This window comes from Eumetopias jubatus, unplaced genomic scaffold (assembly GCF_037043125.1).
Source record: "Eumetopias jubatus isolate StellerSeaLion01/CBP00866 unplaced genomic scaffold, mEumJub1_p1.0 scaffold_6, whole genome shotgun sequence".
Taxonomy (NCBI): Eukaryota; Metazoa; Chordata; class Mammalia; order Carnivora; family Otariidae; genus Eumetopias; species Eumetopias jubatus.
The window spans coordinates 33024066-33044136 of record NW_028274812.1 but is presented as its reverse complement, the minus strand read 5'-3'; the positions used below and the strand labels follow the sequence as shown (position 1 = coordinate 33044136).

The window sequence follows — 20071 nt, the reverse complement described above, 5'->3', positions numbered from 1 at the left end:
TTAACTTTTCCATCAAATTTTTTTCTACCAAACCCACTGCCTTATTTTATTAGTCTAGAAGTACTTCTCGAAATTTTGAAAAGATACTTCATTTAAAAAATTTCTAAAAGAGAGAGTTGTGTGAAAATTCCTGGTTAGTCTGGTATCTTTATCTTTGTACTTTTTTTTTTGATGGGTGTATAGGAATTTTTATTATACTATTTTCATGTGGTTCAATTATATAAGAAAAATTATATAAGAAAAGTTTTTTGAAATTGTATAGATAATAAAGGGGAACATCTCTGTACTTTTTTTGAAGCAATATGTAATCTCATATTCATAGATATATACTGACAGCGAGTCCATTAGGGAAACTGTGTAATCCCTGTAATTGTATATTTCAAGAATATACCACAGGGAGATTTCACATTAAATGTGATTAAGTTTGAAATGAGGACACAAGAAAGATTCCAATTGTATATTATATACAAATTTATTTTGCATAGCAATGTGTATCATATTAAAAAAGGAAATCATTGGATACATTTCTTGCTCTATCTGGAGAGAAATACTAATTTTGAAGTTGGTTTAGAGGTACACATGATTCCCAGGTTGTATCTTTGGTGACTGTTTCATATGTAACTATTTTTTTTTCTACCAAGCTCTCTTTTAGCTAATATATTAAGGGAATGTTTCCAACCAAGTAAAGTGAAAAGGCTTGTATCATTGAGCACCTTTTGACCTTGTCCCATTTCCTAACCTATAGCACACTCAGTGTACATCTTAGTGTTACTATTTCTTTCCTGCTCTTTCACTCACTTCTCATCAAATTCCCTGGTTGGGACACCTTCCTCTGGAAGGTAGGGGCTTCTGTCCTAAGGAGTGTGCACAGAATAGGCCTGGGCAAGTGAAGTAAAGCACTCTCCTGAGAATGATGGGGGAGCCAGAGGAAGGAAGAATGTTAATGGGAAGAAAACCAAGGACACTGATTAATTCATAAGATAGTGGGAAAAGAAGCGAGTAGTAGATGCATAGAAGTGTGATGAGCTACAAAAACGTTCTAGGTCTTTCTTGCTTAACATTAGAAGGCTATAGTTAGTGACGTCTGTGGATGCGTTAAGCTATTTTGTCAAATATATGGCCCGCTTCTACACTATCTAGGTATTTAACTCTCATTTGGATCATATCTGAGGCTACAGTTAGGTCTGAAGTTCTGTCTATAGACAACCTAACCGATTTAGGTGAATAGTTTTGACCTCTGGACTATAAAATCAGAACACATTCAACCACGATATAAGTATGTTGCAGTATATAAGCCAGTGTTATAGGACAAATTACAATTGTTAGGATTTTCTGAATAATTTTTTTACTCTCCTGCTTGATTGTTGAGACCCTGAGAAGTTTTTACACCAATAGCTTGCTGGCATTACTTCATGTTGGGAAGTATTGATTAGAAGGGAAAGCTATTGACTGAAGGAGGAGAACATTTAAGATTAAGTTGCGAGTGAAGAGAGTTTGGTAGAATACTGTTGGTGGGAATGCAAACTGGCTCAGCCATTCCTGAAAACAGTATGGAGGTTCCTCAGAAAGTTAAAAATAGAACTACCCTATAATCCAGCAATTGCACTCCTAGGTATTTATCCATAGGATACAAACATATGATTCGAAGGGTTACGTGCACCCCAATGTTTATAACAACAATGTCCACAATAGCCAAAATATGGAAAGAGCTCAGATGTCCATCAACAGATGAAAGGAAAAAAAAGATGTGGTGTACACACACACACACACACACACACACACACACACACACACACACACACACACTGGAATATTACTCAGCCATCAAAAAATGAAATCTTACCATTTGCAACAATGTAGATGGAACTAGAGGGTATTATGCTAAGCAAAATAAGTCAATCAGAGAAAGACAAATACGTGATTTCACTCATATGTGGAATTTAAGAAACAACACAGATGAACATGAGGAAGGGAGGGAAAAATAAAATAAGACGAAATCAGAGAGGAAGACAAACCATAAGAGACTCTTAATCATAGGAAACAAACTGAGTGTTGCTGGAGGGGAGGTGGGTGGCAGGATGGGGTAACTGGTGATGGGCATTAAGGAGGGCATGTGATGTAGTGAGCACTGGGTGTTATCTGCAACTGATGAATCACTGAACTCTACCTCTGAAACTAATAATACACTATATGTTAATTGATTAAAAAATGTTGTGAGTGAATAGACCACATATGGTGAGAAATTTTGAGGTGGGGGATATTTTATGTTTTATCTTTAGTTTATAGAGATAAATGGTTAAGTTGGTGAATTCAGGAGAACATGTTATTTGTTCCAAACAGCAAAATATTTGGGAAACAGATGTGACAGGGAGGAGCAGGCTGCAGCTTGTTTACATCTGAGTGACCACAAGGCTCTGGTGAGCCAAGCACACAGCTGGGGCTGGATCAAGGGGAATTGAGAGTCCAACTGAGACTGAGTTGTATAGGAAGCAGTCTTGGATGCCTCCCTTGAGAGATTCTTTGTTTCAGTGTAATGAGAAAAGCCACAGGAGAATATAATAGTCACATGGCCAAACAACGTATGCTATCCTCAAGAAAGCTTGAGGAGGAACTGAGAAGAGGTTTGCTAAATAGACAAAGAATGAGCATATGTAATTTTCCAGGGAGCTGGTGACCTTGAGAATGTCCCAGGGACCGTCAAACTGTTACCTCTTTGGTTAATATGTCATTAGTACAAATGAACTAAATGTGGATTCTTCTTCTGTTCTCTCTGATGTCGGCACCTCATGGAAAGAACCTCCAGGAAGTGCTACAGCATATTCTTTTGGTGATTTTGTGAGGTGGCTTGTGCCCTGAGGAGTTGGACATCATCTTCAGCCTGTGCAGGCTTTCCTGGCCACTGGACGCCCCCAAGGAGTGTTCAGCTCCTCTCGAAGTGTTAAGATAGGTCGAAGGGGTTATCAACAGAGGATTAAAAAAAATAGAGCTCTAGCAGCTATATTTCTCCTTATTACTTGCTGAAAGGTGTAATATTTTAAATATTAGACATAATGCTAAGGTAAAGAGTTTCAACTGTTTCTTTTCCTAAAGCCTCAAGATTAAACAAGGCAGTAGTGCTAAAACCAAATTTATAAATAGAGGGATTGAGGAGATGGCTTATCTAAAAACCCCATGGTGATGCCCCATCATAAAGTAAAATGAAAAATTGAGAAATACTGTATACTCAAACAGCTGGTTTAGAAATGCAATCTCTGCCAATATTTTACTCAGTTATTTGGGTGTTGACAGTATAAGAAGAGTTCTTTTTATAGGCTGGATTAGATATTTTTTTCCATTTATAAGTAACCTCTGAATTCTTTTCCATTTCCCTCTATGAAGTACATTTGTTATGGACATATAATTATCACTTGATTTATTAATATTAGTGCAACATGTTAAAGGCAGGTATTTTTGGAATGCAAGAGATTCCCAAAGTAATTTTCACATTGGTTTTAGAAATATGATAGTACATATGATTATATATTAAGGATGATTAATAGCCTTAGGATTTTAATATTTTAAAAGAAATAGTGATGAGCTTGACTATTATCATTCTGTTCTTTTCAATTTGCCTGTGCTCCCCACTTATCCTGAATCTGAACCACACCACCTCTTACTAGCTATGTGTACTTTAGTAAGTGACCTAATATCTGTGATTTAGTTTCCTTCTCTGGGGATAATAATAGTACCAATCTCATAGAGCTATTGTGATTATTAAATGAGTTAATAAGTGTTTCTAACAGAGCCTGTACAGAGTACTATGTATTTTCTATTACTGTTGATATACAGATAATAGAGCATCATTTTTTTCAAATTGGCTCCAAACAATAAACAAAGTACCATTGTCTTTTCTATTTTCCATCACTCCTACTTTGTCATCTTTAAAGTTAGTGACAGGCACGAGGCAGGGGATCAGGGCCTCACCCAGGCAGCAAATGGGCATGCTGGACAGGGGGACCAAGGCGGAGCCCAGCCCCAAGGGGTGACCAGAGAGGCAGGGCGAGGAGACAGGAAGGCTGCCAGGCAGATCTCGCCCACGGGTGCTGGATACTGGATCTGAAATCAACATGCTATAATAGAGGCCAGGAGCTCATGTGGTGAGGCTCCTTCATCTTCTTCCATCACTTTCAAGAACAGGCTTGGATGGAACTGAGCCTGAATGGGAAGAGACTCCGTTTTCCCAACTGAGAGGAGCTGAGGGAAGGCTGCAGCTGACAAGAAGGTAATCGAGGGGTCTGTATGAGGAGGAAGATGGAAATGAAACAATGCAAATAATGAAAAGTGTAGTTATGCCAGGACATGAAGGAAGGAGTCATTAAGAATTATAAAGTAAGATTTGCCTCAGAGAAGTCCCATGTCAATATATATATCCTTTTAATAACTTTGAATTGCCAATATGTAACTTTTCATTAGGGGCAGTGACCCTTAAAAATGATTTTAGTTTTTTAACTAATGCTATACTACTACAGATATGTAAACTTTCCAATTGTGGAAATGAGTTATAAAAGATTACCATTCTTGGGGCGCCTGGATGGCTCAGTTGGTTAAACATCTGACTCTTGATTTTGGCTCAGGTCATGATCTCAGGGTCCTGGGATCAAGTCCTGAGTTGGGCTCCGTGCTCAGTGGGGAGTCTGCTGGAGATTTTCTCTCTCCTCCTCCTTCTGCTCCTCCCCCTGCTTGTGTATGTGTGTGCACACATGCCCCCCCCCTCAAATAAATAAAATCTTAAAAAAAAAAGATTACCAATCTTTGACGAGCTGATCCCCAAAATGACAAACCAGTTTGGTTTGGCTCTTAATTTATTACTGAATTTTGGTTTCATGTCATTATCACAGGAAACATACATTTCTTTATAGCCACTCATAACAGGAATAAACTATTAGAAAACACGGCAGAGCTCCAGGAATGTCAGGCTTACTATCAGTGGGAGACATAATTTCTTTGATATGCAGCCTATTTATGTTTTCATCATGGAAGTTGTGATTATTGTAAGATAACAAGTCACAATAAGAAATTATCTGCTATTATTTAAAAGTCTTAAACTTTTTAAATGAAACTGGCATTTCATTGTTCCTCTGATCACAATAGCTTTGTCACAGAAATTAAATTTTATCTTTCAGAACCTTAGAAGGATTTTCATATTCAGATTGGAAACTAAAGTGAATTTTCATATTTCATGGCTTTCTTTACTTCTATATTGAAAATAGAGTTTGGTGCATAAAAATACTAAAATATGTCTGAGCCCTCTTTGGTACATATTAGATTATACATATTAAATTATACACATCATTTAGCTAAATGGTGAGTGCTTTCTGAGTAAATAGGTTCTATTATTTAGCAGATGCAGCCTCAGATGATTCTAAAAATACTCATCGTGGTCTCAATGGCATTTTTCCTGTGTTGGCTGTTTGGTGCCAAGTTGCAATCAAGAATGAAATTCTCAGGGTTTCATGGTACATTGTATCAAAGATCATCAAGTAGCTTTGAACACCACTGATAATTCTCCTTAAACTGTGCCTGAAACTAGGCTAAAGGAAAGTAAAACTTTAGTCATTTCTAATGACTAATTAAGACAGTCTTGAAAAATTTTTGTTTGATGTTTCTTGCTACTCATTTATTGTTTCAAAGTCAGATATCTCGTATTTAACTTCCTATTTTGTCTTTCAGTGTTATGTTGCATAATTGATCTGTCGTTATATTGGATAAAATTATAAATGTGAAGCCCTTGAAAATATACCCTGTCCCTGCTAGGCTCAAGGCAAAAATAATATTCAGATTTAGTCCTAGGCAGTCACCAAGCATGTCCACAATTCTGGGGGTGCAACACCCTTCATGTGGTTTGGTTGAAGTTAGCCTACACATTGTTTCCCTACCTTTGAAATAGTCCCAACTCTCTTAGCCTTTACAGGTCAAATGTTTCTGGCTTTATCCACTTTTGTAATTTTCTTTGAGCTCTTCTAATGTGTTATACTTCTACTGATCCTTAAATGACAAAGTACCTTGGGAAGAGTCTGGCCTATGAAGAAAGGGAGCAGAGAATAATGGGGGGGGGGTTCTAAAACATGAAAATAATGCTAACCCAGCCTTTTTAGCTTTAAACTAGAACCTTTCAGGGTGCCATCTCTGGGACTATTTGGCAACTCAGTGGATGCATCCAGAAAATAGGAGCCTTGGGATGCCTGGGTGGCTCAGTTGGATAAGCATCCAATGCTTGGTTCTGGCTCAGGTCATGATCTCAGGGTTATGAGATGGAGCCCTGCATCAGGCTCCATGCTCAGTGGGCTGTCTGCTTGAGATTCTCCCACTTGTACTCTCTCTCAAATAAATAAATCTTTTAAAAAAAAAGTGAAAAGAAAATAGGAGCCTTCTTAGCCTTACCCTGAATGATATCCAATTTTTATATGCTCATTTATTTTCTTAGAATGCTAGTCCTTTCTTTTCTTATGAAAGAAAAACACCACCTGCTGTAGCTGGGTGGTGAGACCAATTCAGATACATTTTATTAGAAAAGATGTATATTGCTGTGGGAAAAAGAGCCTAAAAAAATGAAGAAATATATTGCCAAACAGAAAATTCCCTAGAGAACAAAGATCATGTTAATATTATATATCAGATAAAGCAGATTCTTATCTGTTTTTAGATTCTTTATCACTGAAGATGTTTTCTGTTCAAGGCATATAATTTCAGTGCCTCCTAAGGCATGCCTTTTGAACCACAGTTCTCTCTATAAATTATGACTTTAAGACTTAATTCCATTCCACTCTCTAATAAAAATTCGCTCCTTAAAGACTCATGTCATCTGTGAAGAATTCTTTTTTTTTAATTTTATTTATTTATTGAGAGAGAGAGAGAGAGAATGGTAGAGAGCATGAGAGAGAGGAAGGTCAGAGGGAGAAGCAGACTCCCTGCCGAGCAGGGAGCCCGATGCGGGACTCGATCCTGGGACTCCAGGATCATGACCTGAGCCGAAGGCAGTCGCTTAACCAACTGAGGCACCCAGGCGCCCCATCTGTGAAGAATTCTTACAAAAATGGCTGGTCCTTACTTTTTGCTAAAATTTAATAAGCCTAGTGAATTGTCATTGTTATGTTTCCCTTATTTCTTACTTTAAAGAAATAATGACATCTTACAAAAACCAAAATGGAGATTATGGTGGCTAGCCAGCACTGACGTTGACATCTTGAAAACTGAAGTTCTTTTTTTCCTGAGAAGTTATGACAAGTCTTCTCTCTGGTCTAAGGGAATGACACCAGCCTGCCCTGCATCCCACCCCCAAACAGCACACATGCACACCCAAAAAAGCATTTAAAAGACAAACAAGAAAGGTCAGTTTCCATTTTCTCAGAACCTTTTAAAAATGTTTCTGAAACCTTACCTCTACTGAAGTTATTCCTTAAAGTTCACTATTAGTAGATATGTATGTTATATATAATATATATAGAACAGCATTTATCATATAACTATGATAGCCTTTACTCTATTTCACTATTTTAAACACTTTTATAAGTTCACTTATTTAGTCCATCTAACACTTTGAGGTAGGTTCCATTGTTAACCTCGTTTTACAGACGAGGGAACTGAAGCAAAACCGCATCTTGAAAAGCAGCAGGCCTCGTCTGAACTCAAGCCTTTCAATTGCTCCTTGGCAGCATGCTCTGCTGGGGCCTCTACTTCCCAAATCAAAGGAAGGCTACTTGGTTTCATTCTTACTGAACTTCCAGTGAGCAGCATTTGATGTTGTCAACTACCTTTTTTTTGATGTGTTATACTTCAATTTGTGACATTTGTGACAATTATTAACACACGGTTCTGCATTTGTGACAATTATTAACACACGGTTTTGCATTTGTGACAATTATTAACACACGGTTCCGTGTCACGCAGGTGCTAGGCACTGGGTACATTTCCATGAATACGAATCAGACAAAATTCTTTTTCTGTGTGGAACATACATTCTACTGGGGAGAGACAGATAATGACAGCCCATGAAACATCAACACAGTAAAGTAAATTTCACACTGCGGTAGGAGGTGGCACGTGCTATGGAAAAATGTCTGTAAATATTTATAAAGAGGGAAGGGTAGAAAGGATTTGGGAGTCATATTAAAGGGAGTGGTCAGGGGAAGTTCTATTAAGAAAGTAAAGGGCTCAGTTGTTGGGCGTCTGCCTTCGGCTCAGGTCATGATCCCAGGGTCCTGGGATCGGGCCCTGCATCGGGCTCCCTGCTCCGCGGGAGGCCTGCTTCTCCCTCTCCCACTCCCCCTGCTTGTGTTCCCTCTCTCGCTGTGTCTCTCTCTCTGTCAAATAAATAAATAAAATCTTCAAAGTACCCTCCAACCACTATTTAAAAAAAAAAAAAAGTAAAATTTGAGCAAGGACTTCAAGGAGGTGGGAGACTGGTCATGAGGCTATCTGGGGGAAGAACATTTCTTGGAGAGGAAACCAGGGGTGCACAGGCTTTGAGGTGGGTTTGCACTGGTGTGATCAAGGAAGGCACGGAGTCAAGGCTGAGGCCGGAGAAGGGTCAAGGGGGAGGAGTAGAAGACAAGGCCCAGGAAGTACTGAGCAGATGGAGCAGGACCTTGTGGGCTGTCTTGGGGAAGTTGGTTCTTCCTTTGAGAGAAATGGGGACCCTTTGGAGAATTTTGAGTGGAGGAGTGACCTGATGTGGTGTTATGTTTTTATAGGATAATTATGGCTGTAGATGAGGCAAAGGTGGGAAAACAGGAGGCTATTAGGATAATCCAGGTGAAAGAAACAGAAGAAGCTCGGACAAAGGCAGCAAGAGAGGCATGAGAATTAGTCACGTGTTGAAGGTAGAGCCAAGAAGATTGGCTTGGAGGCAGCATTGCAAGAAAGAGGCCAATTCAGGGTGACCCCAGGGTTCTGGCCTGATCAGCTGGAATAGAGTTGCAGTTAATTGAGGTGGGAAAGTCTATGAGTGGAGCTAAAGTTAGGAAAGTCTATGAGTGGAGCTAAAGTTAGGAAAGTCTGTGAATGGAGCTCAGTTTGGATACAGAAAAAGAACACGTATCAACAAAAACATGTTAAATACAATATTAAAAATTAAGGACAACTTAAATGTCTAACAATAAATAACTGGATGAATAAATTAATGATGCCCCCATGCAGTGGAGTATGGGAACTGTATGGGGCAGTTAAAATTAAAAATATTAAAAATATTTTGCACATCTGTGTATTATTTATTGACATACTAACATAAAAAAGCTGATTGCTAAATAGTACTCATGGCTCAACCACATTCCTATAAAAAAGGAAAAAATACTTTGTTTTGCATAGGAAAAATAAAATACATAACAAAATTATAGTATTGCAGTGTGGGGCAATTTAATTTTAAATTTTTTGTTTTTATATCTTTTTAAAATTTTTGTCAAAACTTTTTGTGAATAAAAAGGGAAAATATATATTCTACCTACATTTTAATAAGATTTATATAAATATAATCTAAATATAATATATGTATGCATAGAAAAAGACCCGAAGGGGGTTGCCTGGGTGGCTTAGTCAGTTAAGCGTCTGCCTTCAGCTCAGGTCATGATCTAAGGGTCCTGGGGTTGAGTCCTGCATTGGGCTCCCTGCTCAGCGGGGAGTCTGCTTCTCCCTCTCCCTCTGCCCCTCCACCCCTCTCTGTCTCTATCTCGTGCCCTATTGCTCTCTCTCAAATAAATAAATAACTTAAAAAGAAAGAAAAGACCTGAAAGAGGTACCCACAGTATTAATGTATTTTCTGTAAATGGCAGGGACATGATTTTTTTTTTAGATTCTTCGTATTTTCTTTTTCTTTTTCTTTTTTTTTTAAGATTTTATTCTTTAAGTAAACTCTACACCCAGTGTAGGGCTTGAACTCCCAACCCCCAGATGAAGAGTTACATGCTCCACTGACTGAGCCAACCAGGTGCCCCTAGATTCCTCATATTTTCTTATTTTTAACAAACAAGTATTGCCAGAAAATTTTTAAAAGTTATAAATTAAAAGGAAAAGTTCACACATGGTCAGCAAGTAAACTTGCCCTGTAAGGTATTGTATCTTCATCTTATGGACTGTGTTTGGGACTATGAGGCTGGGTGCAGGACCATTGCATAGGAAAGAGTGGGGGGACATTCATTCATTCATTCCTATGTTTTGAGAAACTACAGAGGTAACAATGTTTTCCACTGTTATTTTTCACCAATCAGCCCTCTTCCTGCTATGAAAGATACTGAGAACAAGGAGAGGCAGGTAGAGAAGGACTTGGAAGATCACTGACCCCCTCCTCCAATTCAAATAACCTTTAACTGTCTTCAAATGATTCTTAAGGAAGGAGTTTAAAAATGCATCGATCTTATTAAAACACTTTATACACTATAAAATGTTAAGATCTATATCACTTTTTAAAAATTCATCCATTTCTTCATTGTTGTTGATGATTACTCTTTTTTGATACCTCAGACTTCAACTCGATACACTTTATTATTTCAGAAGCTTAAAGTATATGAAGTTCTGAATGCTGCCAAATTTAAAGCCCACACTCTTTAATGATTTTTTGGGGGGTAATACAACTCATCCTAGACAGGGAGACTTTAAAAATAGCTTTACGACCATTTTGTCATATCCATTTTCAAATGCCAGTAGGCAGAACTGTATACCAAAGTGTAATATCAGGTTCTAAAAAAGTGATATAAATATGAACTAGCTGCCTCAGTGGAATGATTGAGTGATGTGATTTTGTTTTGTCATTTCAAGGGAGTGAAAAAAATAGACCCCAAATTCTATGAAAAATTTATCGGTCACAGATTTGGAGAAGAAATGGTACATCGCATAGATCTTTGCTCCATGCTAAAGAAAAAACAAAGTAATGGTTATTATCACTGTGAGTCTTCAGTTGTGATTGGTGAGTACCATTTAAAGATTACTTACACTCTTTAGTTTTTATTTCTTTAGCATCATTCCTTTTGGCAGATATTTAGGGCTAGTTGCATATATTTTTCTCAATGACATATTTTTGTAAATATTTTATTTTGGCAATAATACATTGGAAATTTTATAGAACATATTTACTATTCATATTTATCAGTCAAGATTTTAGTACCTATGGTTTTTATACTTTTGTGCTTTAAATATAATTATAATGAAGTCTTGAAACGATTCAAAATTCATTCCAGTTTAATTTTATTTCATGAATATGAAGAAAGCATCTTCTCCAGTGAAGGCCTCTATGAACACAGAATTCCACACCAGGCATTTTCATGTTTGCTGCTTTTAATTAGGAATTAGGAATAGAATATTCCAGGCCAAAAAGTTTCATTCTGAGAAGATAAGGTCTAGGTGGCCTGCAAAGATTGAAAACTTGTCCTTCAATTTCTTCCCCAAAGGAAACATGTTTTTTTGGGGGGAAACAAAGATTCATACATGAATGCTTCTATCATCTTATCAGGGAGATGGCATGTGATTGAGACAGACTCATACACAATTATGTTTCCAAGTGGAAAGTGTATACATCAAATGAAGATTTTTTTTTTAAACCAGAACAGGACTATTCTGCTGTGTGAATGTATTCAAAGGAATCTGATCTGTTGTGATGCAAATGTGCTATTTCAAACCCAGGCATTATTCTTATAAAATTGTGAACTTCAAAAAAGTTTTAAAAATAAAATATAATTGTGAACTTCAAGACAACCTGATTTGTATACTTTTGAAGTAACAAAGAAGAAGTAATCAAAGAAGATAAATACCTGTATTTAAATATTTCAAGGTCTTCAACCAAGATAATTTCTCTCCATATCAGCTTGAAGAAAACCTGTAGAAGTATACTTAATACTGAAGTTTATTAATGCATTAAAGAAAATGTTCCAGAGACACAATTTTCTTTCCAAATTCTCACTAGATGTTTTCAGAGAAGTCATCATTTTACCTTACTTCAAGACCTTAGCTATCTCAAATGGGAGATATTCAGTATGTCATCTGAATTTATATTCTGAAACATTTCACGTCTATTTTAAGAAAGATTTTTGTGTTTTCAGAATCTCTGTTGGAGAGCTATCTTCCATTGAAGTTTTGATAAGGACCAAACATTTCCATTTGGGTTAATAGCAAAGGACAAATTTAAGACTTTCTTGTGTAACACAGATGTTTGCTAGCTTTCCATATGTTCTCTGTGTACTTACTTTAGGCCAACGTTGAAGGAGAACTCTGTGCTCTTCCTTGCCTCTTCTGATCCTGTTTAAAAAACAAATGTATAAAAAAAACCTGAGCAATGTGTAGGTTTTCCCAAAGATATCGTGGGATTGGCATCAGACAGCTTATACCCTGTGTCACCTACATTGCCGTTAGACAGCTCTGTGAAGCTCACCCCAAATCACGATGCATCAACCAGTGAATTTTCTATTTTATTGCTCTTTTCCGCTTAGTCTTTAAAATTTCCCTTATTCTAGGCAACATCTCCAGATTTTCCCCTCAGGCTTCTCTATCTCTCATCTTTTCTAACTCAGAGCAATTTAGCTTCTCTTAAACTCCACCAATCTTGTGTCCCCATACTGATCATTTAACATTTTAAAAAATGGTTTTTGCCTGTTACAGACGCTCTACTTTTTCTGTCACATTTTGGGATGCCAAAATGAACTTTAAAATCATATTTGCATCTAAAATGATAATTATGTTATAATTAACCAGTTTTAATACACACTAGAATTCCTTTATCTGCTACTGATAGTTACTGATTTTCTCAACCTTATTTTTACCTGAGTTTCATAACAGAATATTTAGGAAGATTCAGGACACTTTCTTTGTTTCTTGATCAAATTTAATTGACTTCTTTCTGATTTGATCCTAACTCAAATTTAAAGCCCGTTTCCTATACCTTGAACCAGTATTTTATTGTATTAATATTGTATTGTATTAATAGAATGGGACAGATTTCCATTCTTAAGATATTTTGCATTCAGAAGTCTAGGGTAGAAGTTGGGTTCAAAGACTCTGGGAATTGTTTATAAAAACCTACATACAAAGTAGGTTTGTATGTAGGTACATAAGTGAATTTTTCTGGGGAGGGAATTCATTAGATTTGCATTATTTGCTATGTCTTAATTTGTTAATAGCGAATTCTTGGGGAGTAATATTTTCTTTTTGGCTGTCTCAGTTATGCCATTTAGGGCATCTTATTATTATTATTATTATTTTAAAAATATTGGGTGCCTGGGTGGCTCAGTTGTTAAACGTTTGCCTTCGGCTCAGGTCATGATCCCAGGGTCCTGGGATCGAGCCCCACATCGGGCTCCCTGCTCGGTGGGAAGCTTGCTTCTCCCTCTCCCACTCCCCCTGCTTGTTCTCCTGCTCTTGCTATCTCTCTCTCTGTCAAATAAATAAATAAAATCTTTAAAAAAAATCAGTGACTCTGTGTTCATCTCCAAGATTTCCACTTGGTTCTTTTCATATTGTCCCATTCTGTTCTTTGCCTCATGGACATTATTCCTTCATTTATCTCTTTGAGGATTTCAATATAATTAATTCTCAGTTCTTTTCATATATTTAAAAATATTTTATTTCATTTTTCTTTTTTAAAAATAAATTTGGTGTATAACATTGTATAAATTTAAGGAGTATAAGGTATTACTTTGATACATTTATATATTGTGATATGATTGCTGATGTAGCAATATTTATCACATTATGTAATTATGTACAGTATTTGTGCCTATATTAATTATACTGTAAATTAGATCTTTATTGCTTATTTACTGCTTGTTATAAGTTTGTACACTTTGAAACACCATTACTCTTACCCCCTACCACCCAATTTTCTGGTAACCAGAAAATTTTTACTGTTTTTTACAGGTTTAACTTTCTTAGATTCCACTTACAAGTATCATACAGTACTCATTTTTCTCTGACTTATCTTGCTTAGAATAATGTGCTCACGGTCCATCCATGTTGTTACAAGTGGGAGGATGTTCTCCCTTCTCATGGCTGAATAAAATTCCATTATGTATATGTACCGTATCTTTTTTATCCATTCGTCCATTGATGGGCATTTGGGTTGTTTTCGTATTTTGGCTATTGTGAATAATACTGTGATAAACATGGGAATTCATATATCTTGTTGAAATCCTCTTCTCATTTCTTTGGGTTTATATCCAGTAGTAGAACTACTGGATCGTATGGGTATTTCTATTTTTAATTTTTGGGGGAAACTCCATACTCTTTCATATAGTCATTGGACCAGTTTACATTCCCACCAAAAGTGTGTAAGAGCCCCATTTTCACCATATCTTTGCTAACATTTGTTGTCTCTTCTCTTTTTGATGATAGCCATTCTGACAGGGGTGAGGTGATACTGCGTTGTGGTTTTGATTTGCATGTCCCTGGTGATTAGTGATGTTGAACATCGTTTCATGTGTCTGTTGGCCATTTTGAACAAAAAAGCCCCAAATAATCTGATTTAAAAATGAGTAGAAGAGCTAAATAGACATTTCTCCAAACAGGACTTTTCATATTTTTAAAATCTCTAGTTCCTTGGGTATGAATTCTCCTATTTGTTGGATCTTCTGTGGCACTCCTTTTCCTCTGGGGCTTTTTAGGTTTTCGAGTGCTTACTGTGTTGAACTTGTGTGGTTTGGCAGATGTCTCAGCACCAGTCTCACCGGGAACACTGCTTTGAACTGAGCTAGCAGCTGGCAACAGCAAACCATCCTTGTCCATAAGAAGCTAGAATCTGTTCTTTTTGTGTCTTTTATCAACTTGTGAGGGTTTTGTTTGTTTTGTTTTGTTTTTTATAGTAAAGACTATTAGCCCTTTACTATATTGGCTCAAATATTTTCCAGGTTTTATTTTACATTTAATTTTGGTCACAAGGCATTTTTCACAATAAATGCTTTTAAGTTTTGTTAAATTATAGATGAAAAATTCTTCTGTGATTTCTTTAATTATTATAGTTAAGAGTCATCTCCAAATCAAAGATTTGATGCATATTCGTTTATATTTTCTTCCAGTTTTGTTGTTGCTGTTGCTTTTGCATTTGAGCTTTTAACCTACCTGATCTGATCATTAATATAAGTACTCAGACCCAGAGGATTAATACAGAAATCCGGTTACTAAAAGTGAGTGTGAAGTAGGGATTTAGTTTTAGGAATGTATTTTTATGATATTTTTTTATACCCCAGCTCTGTTCCAGAGATCATAAATTAGCAGCCTTTCATTTTGTATTTCACGGGCACAGAGTTTTGTTTTTTTTTTCTTCTAATTTTAATAACTTGCCAACATTGGGGTAATTTTATGTAAAAAATCTGGGTTCCTGCTGCCTTCTGAACAATCAGAAAATGTGACACTGGTTCTACATTCTTGCATGGTAACGATTTTCTGGATGGAGTAGTTGGCACGCTGACCTTAGAAGTAGCTGCCTTTTATCATCCCCCTTACTCTGTTGTTCTTACCATAAATTTGCTGAGCGTGTTCACACTATGTGCTTGGTTCCGGAAGGCATCTGAATTTGGATTTCCCCTGCCAGTTACTGCTATTCCCTGTGCCTACTTTATATTTCCATGCTGAGCATTTTCCTCTCTGTCTTCAGCCATCATATACCTCGATGTGAGTTGAGTGTTAGGAGAGTTTGATAGGATATGGAGGCAACATTCATATTTTCAGATACAAGAAAAGGTTCTACATCTTAGTTCTCTCATAGTCCAAACTTTGGGTGATATTATGCCTGCTTAATATTGGGCTGCAACTCGTTACAAACCTAACCGCAATAGTCAGCTAAAACTCAAATCCGGGCGCCTGGGTGGCTCAGATGGTTGGGCGTCTGCCTTCGGCTCAGGTCATGATCCCAGGGTCCTGGGATCGAGTCCCACATCGGGCTCCCTGCTCCTTGGGAGCCTGCTTCTCCCTCTGCCTCTCTCTCTCTGTCTCTCATGAATAAATAAATAAAATCTTTAAAAAAAATAAAATTCAAATCCAAAAAGAAAAAAAGGTAAAAAAATTTTTTTTCTGGTGAAACTAGGAATGAAATATGGCTCAGATATCCTGGAGTGGTGGAAGCTGTTCTCAGTGAGCTACTTACAGGAGTTGGGTGAATTAATTTTTCTCAGGCAGCTATATTCCATTTATATTTCCTTAGGGAAGGTAATTGACTAAATGACATCCTTTGTAAGATTGATGAGCAATTTAATGCTTGCAAAGACTAGTTTACTTTCAGCTGTCAGACATATCTTAGAGGAGGCAATGGGGAATTTGGAACGGTCTAGAGGTATTTTTTTGTTTTTGAAGGCCAGCATATTTCTTTATAATTTTTGCAAGTAGAGGTGGAAGCCATAATTTTCTAGGAACCTCAGCTATTTTTTTATTTAATAATAATTATTCATCATTGATTTAATGAATGTTTTTAAGTGTGTACAATGTATGTGCACCTCTCTTCAGTATCATGAGATACAGAGAAGTGTAAGACATAGTCCTTAAGGGTGATGAGTCACTGGCAATGAGAAATGGAAAGGAAGGAGGACTAGACGAATGGGGGTTTGCCCATAACAATAGAGGGCTCTGTTAGGATGTAGTGGAAGAAGCTTATGATTTTACCTCCTAGAAGAATGTGGTGGTGAGGAGAGGCAGAGCTTGAAGGATAGGATGAGACTGAGTGGGCAGATGGAGAGCAGGGAAAGGACCCTGTCCGGGAGCAGCAGATTGGACTTATGGGGGAGGGAAGCAGGCTGGAGGCAATATTAGTGATAGGAGGCACGTTACAAAAACTGTAATGACTGAACCTACAGTCTAGTTAGCCAACGGAGGTACGACAAGGAGCTTGCTAGGTTTGTGTATATGAGGAGTAGGTGAAGGAGTAGGAAAGGAGATGCACACAGTCACACATACTAAGGCAATGGGTATGTAATAAAAAAGGCTGAGTGGATAGGTGTAGGATAAAAGGGGGTGAAGTTTAATACTTCACATAATAACACAGAATTGGATCCTGAAGATAAGACTTTGAATTAGTTTCAGACTATAACACAGAGGCAGTGAAGGTGTTAAGGTTGAGTCAACTGTTGGCCCAAATAGAAACATACAGGTGTGCGCAGATAGGGTTATAGAAGACAAAAAGGGTCATGGTTAGGTAAATTAGAGTTGGCGCAGCTGTAGTCAGTTCGGTCTGTATCCAGTGTGCAAAAGATCAGAACAGAGAGATACCAGACTCAGACTTTATGGGATGAAACACTATGAGAATTATAAGTGATGTGGGTCAATGAATTTATTCTGTCCAAATGTGCCTTTTTTGAGAATCACCCTTTAGAAACCTGGACAGCTTAGACAATCCTGTCAGTCTTAAAAAGCTTGACTTGGTCCACAGAGGGATTTCTAGTAGTTTCTAGGTGGTGATTCAGCCAGTAGGAAAAGACTTTTTGGGGTACATCTGGGGAAACCCTTAGCTCTGAGTTTGGTGCTTAAGCTTCAGTGCTCCTTTCCCCTTAGAGACCAAACAGAGCTTCCAATGCACTGAGTTGTCCACTTCTGGATTTTGCCTGGTTTAGTATGTAGGCATGAGGATCTTCTTTATGGAAGATAATACTGTCAATGTAATTGACCCCTTGGTTGTTGCAGCAAGAAGGGGTGGAGGGAGAAGGAAGTCAACATTTTTTCTTCCTTAGGTGAAAGCCATAACTAGGACAAAAGTCTTAGAGCTTTCTAGAATCCTTAAATCTGAAACTTAGATGAATGATAAATAACAAATTTTTAAAATGTTTAATTTGAAAATATTTGTTTTGCTTAAATGACATACGTTCTCTTGAAGGTCCACTTCGTGGGAAGGGATATTGGCAATAGATATGTGCTTGAATGTTTACTTTTCTCATGTGAACTGTTTACTTTTTGCTGTAGAAAAATGTGCTTCACTGTGCTTATCTAAGAATGATTCAATGTCCTAATAATTTACAGGGCTACGCTTCAGTTGGGTTTTAAATTCATTTATTTGAGAGAGAGAGCACACGCGCGTGTGTGCGAGCAAAGGAGGAGGGGCAGAGGGAGAGGGAGAGAAAGAATCTCAAGCAGACTCCCTGCTGAGCGCAGAGCCCGACATGGGGCTCAATCTCACGACCCTGAGATCATGACCTGAGCCGCAATCAAGAGTCAGATGCCTAACCAACTGAGCTACCCAGGCACCCCTGGATTTTAAATTCTTTTAAAACAGACTTTAGTTTACTAGTTCTCAGAGTTTGGTCCATGGATCCCTGGTGGTCCCTGGGATAATTTTAGGGACTGTGAGGGCACAACTGTTTTTATGGTGCAAAGGCTAAGATATTTGCCTTTTCCACTGAGTTAACATTAATACTAACAGTGCAAAAGCAATGGTGTGTGTGGCCAATATGAGTCAAAGCAGTTGCAATTAAAAATATTTAAAAAAAGCCAATTTCATGTAAGAATGTTATTGCTGAGTAGTAAAATCTGTTAGTTGTATTTGATTTGTCTCTGTATGTGTCTTTTTAAGTATTTTGTTAATGAAAATGAGGAGTGTGCATAAAGCACTTCTGCATATAGAAGAGGGGGAAAAGCACTTGTGTCATTGTTTAAGCTACCAGCTAAAGTAGCCACTTTCTTTTCTGGAATGTCATTTTTTCTTGAAAAGATGACTTGCAAGCTGTCATTTTCACATTTGGGTATTTGGCCGGCATTTTCTTTAAAATACACTTGTTACATGAGGGGCATCTAACATTATTTGCTACTAATGATAAAATTCAGGCTTTCAGGCAAAAATAAGACTTTTGAAAAACACTAATTTGTTACCATGAGTTTGACAGTTTCTAAACTTTAAGACTTTTTCCCACTTTTTATTATGGAAAATTTCATAAACAAAATTAGCCAAGTAGAGTAATGAACTCCATTTTCCCAGTTTTTTTCCCTCTGTCACACTACTTTTATCTTACTGAGGTACAACTTATATACAAAACTGTATATATATATATTTTTAAAGATTTTATTTATTTGACAGAGAGAGACATAGTGATAGAGGGAACACAAGCAGGGGGAGTGGGAGAGAGAGAAGCAGACTCCCCGCAGAGCAGGGAGCCCGATGCGGGCCTCGATCCCAGGACCCTGGGATCATGACCTGAGCCGAAGGCAGACGCTTAACGACTGAGCCACCCAGGCGCCCTAAAACTGTATATATTTAAAGTGCATAATTTGATGAGTTTTTAAACTGTGAAACCATTATCACCATCAAGATCCTGAACATTTCCATCACCCCCAGAAGTTTACTAGTGTCCCTTGGCAGTCCATGGGTGATAATAATGATTGGTCCAATGTGGTTTTGTTTTTGTTTTGTTTTTGTTTTAAGTAGGCTCCATGCCTAGAGTACAATATAGGGCTTGAACTCACAACCCTGAGATCAAGACCTGACCTGAGATCAAGAGTCAGACACCCAAATGACTGAGCCACCCAGGCATCCCTAATGTGGTAATTTTTGATGTTATGTAAAGAAATGTGTCAAAATATGGAAGATCTGCATAACTCTGTATTTTTTAAATGACCAATATGTGTTACAAAAAACGTGGATAGATAAAAGATCCACTGAAAGTCCAAGATATCAAAAGATTTGAGTGTAAAGAGTAAGAAGAGTTTATAAGTTTTAAGATTTCACATTGCAACTAAACTTTAAGAAACTACAACTTGTTGTGTTTTGGTATAATATCAAAGAAGAATATCCACAGTTATCTGAAAAGGCTATTATTCTCCCCCCCTTTTAAAAATCTGTATCTAGGGGTGCCTGGGTGGCTCAGTCGTTAAGCGTCTGCCTTCGGCTCAGGTCATGATCCCAGGGTCCTGGGATCGAGCCCCGCGCCTGGGTCCCTGCTTGGTGGGAAGCCTGCTTCTCCCTCTCCCACTCCCCCTGCTTGTGTTCCTTCTCTTGCTTTGTCTTTCTCTGTCAAATAAATAAATAAAACCTCAAAAATAAATTTGTATCTATGTGAGGCAGGATTTTTCTTAGGCTGCAAATGAAACCATATATTGCAACAGATTGAATGCAGAATCAGACATGAGGATAAAGTGGTCTTTGATT

At 37.5% G+C, this 20071-nt stretch overlaps 1 protein-coding gene across 3 annotated transcripts in view; it reads left to right on the top strand.

The window, feature by feature from the left end:
* The window catches only part of AKAP7 (A-kinase anchoring protein 7), a 144259-nt gene that overhangs the window by 70752 nt on the left and 53436 nt on the right, over positions 1-20071 (top strand). For all 3 annotated transcript variants that reach the window (XM_028125341.2, XM_088024249.1, XM_028125342.2), the window contains exon 7: positions 10786-10933. In XM_028125341.2, the coding sequence (XP_027981142.2) occupies positions 10786-10933 (148 nt within the window). The remainder of the gene's footprint in view (positions 1-10785; positions 10934-20071) is intronic.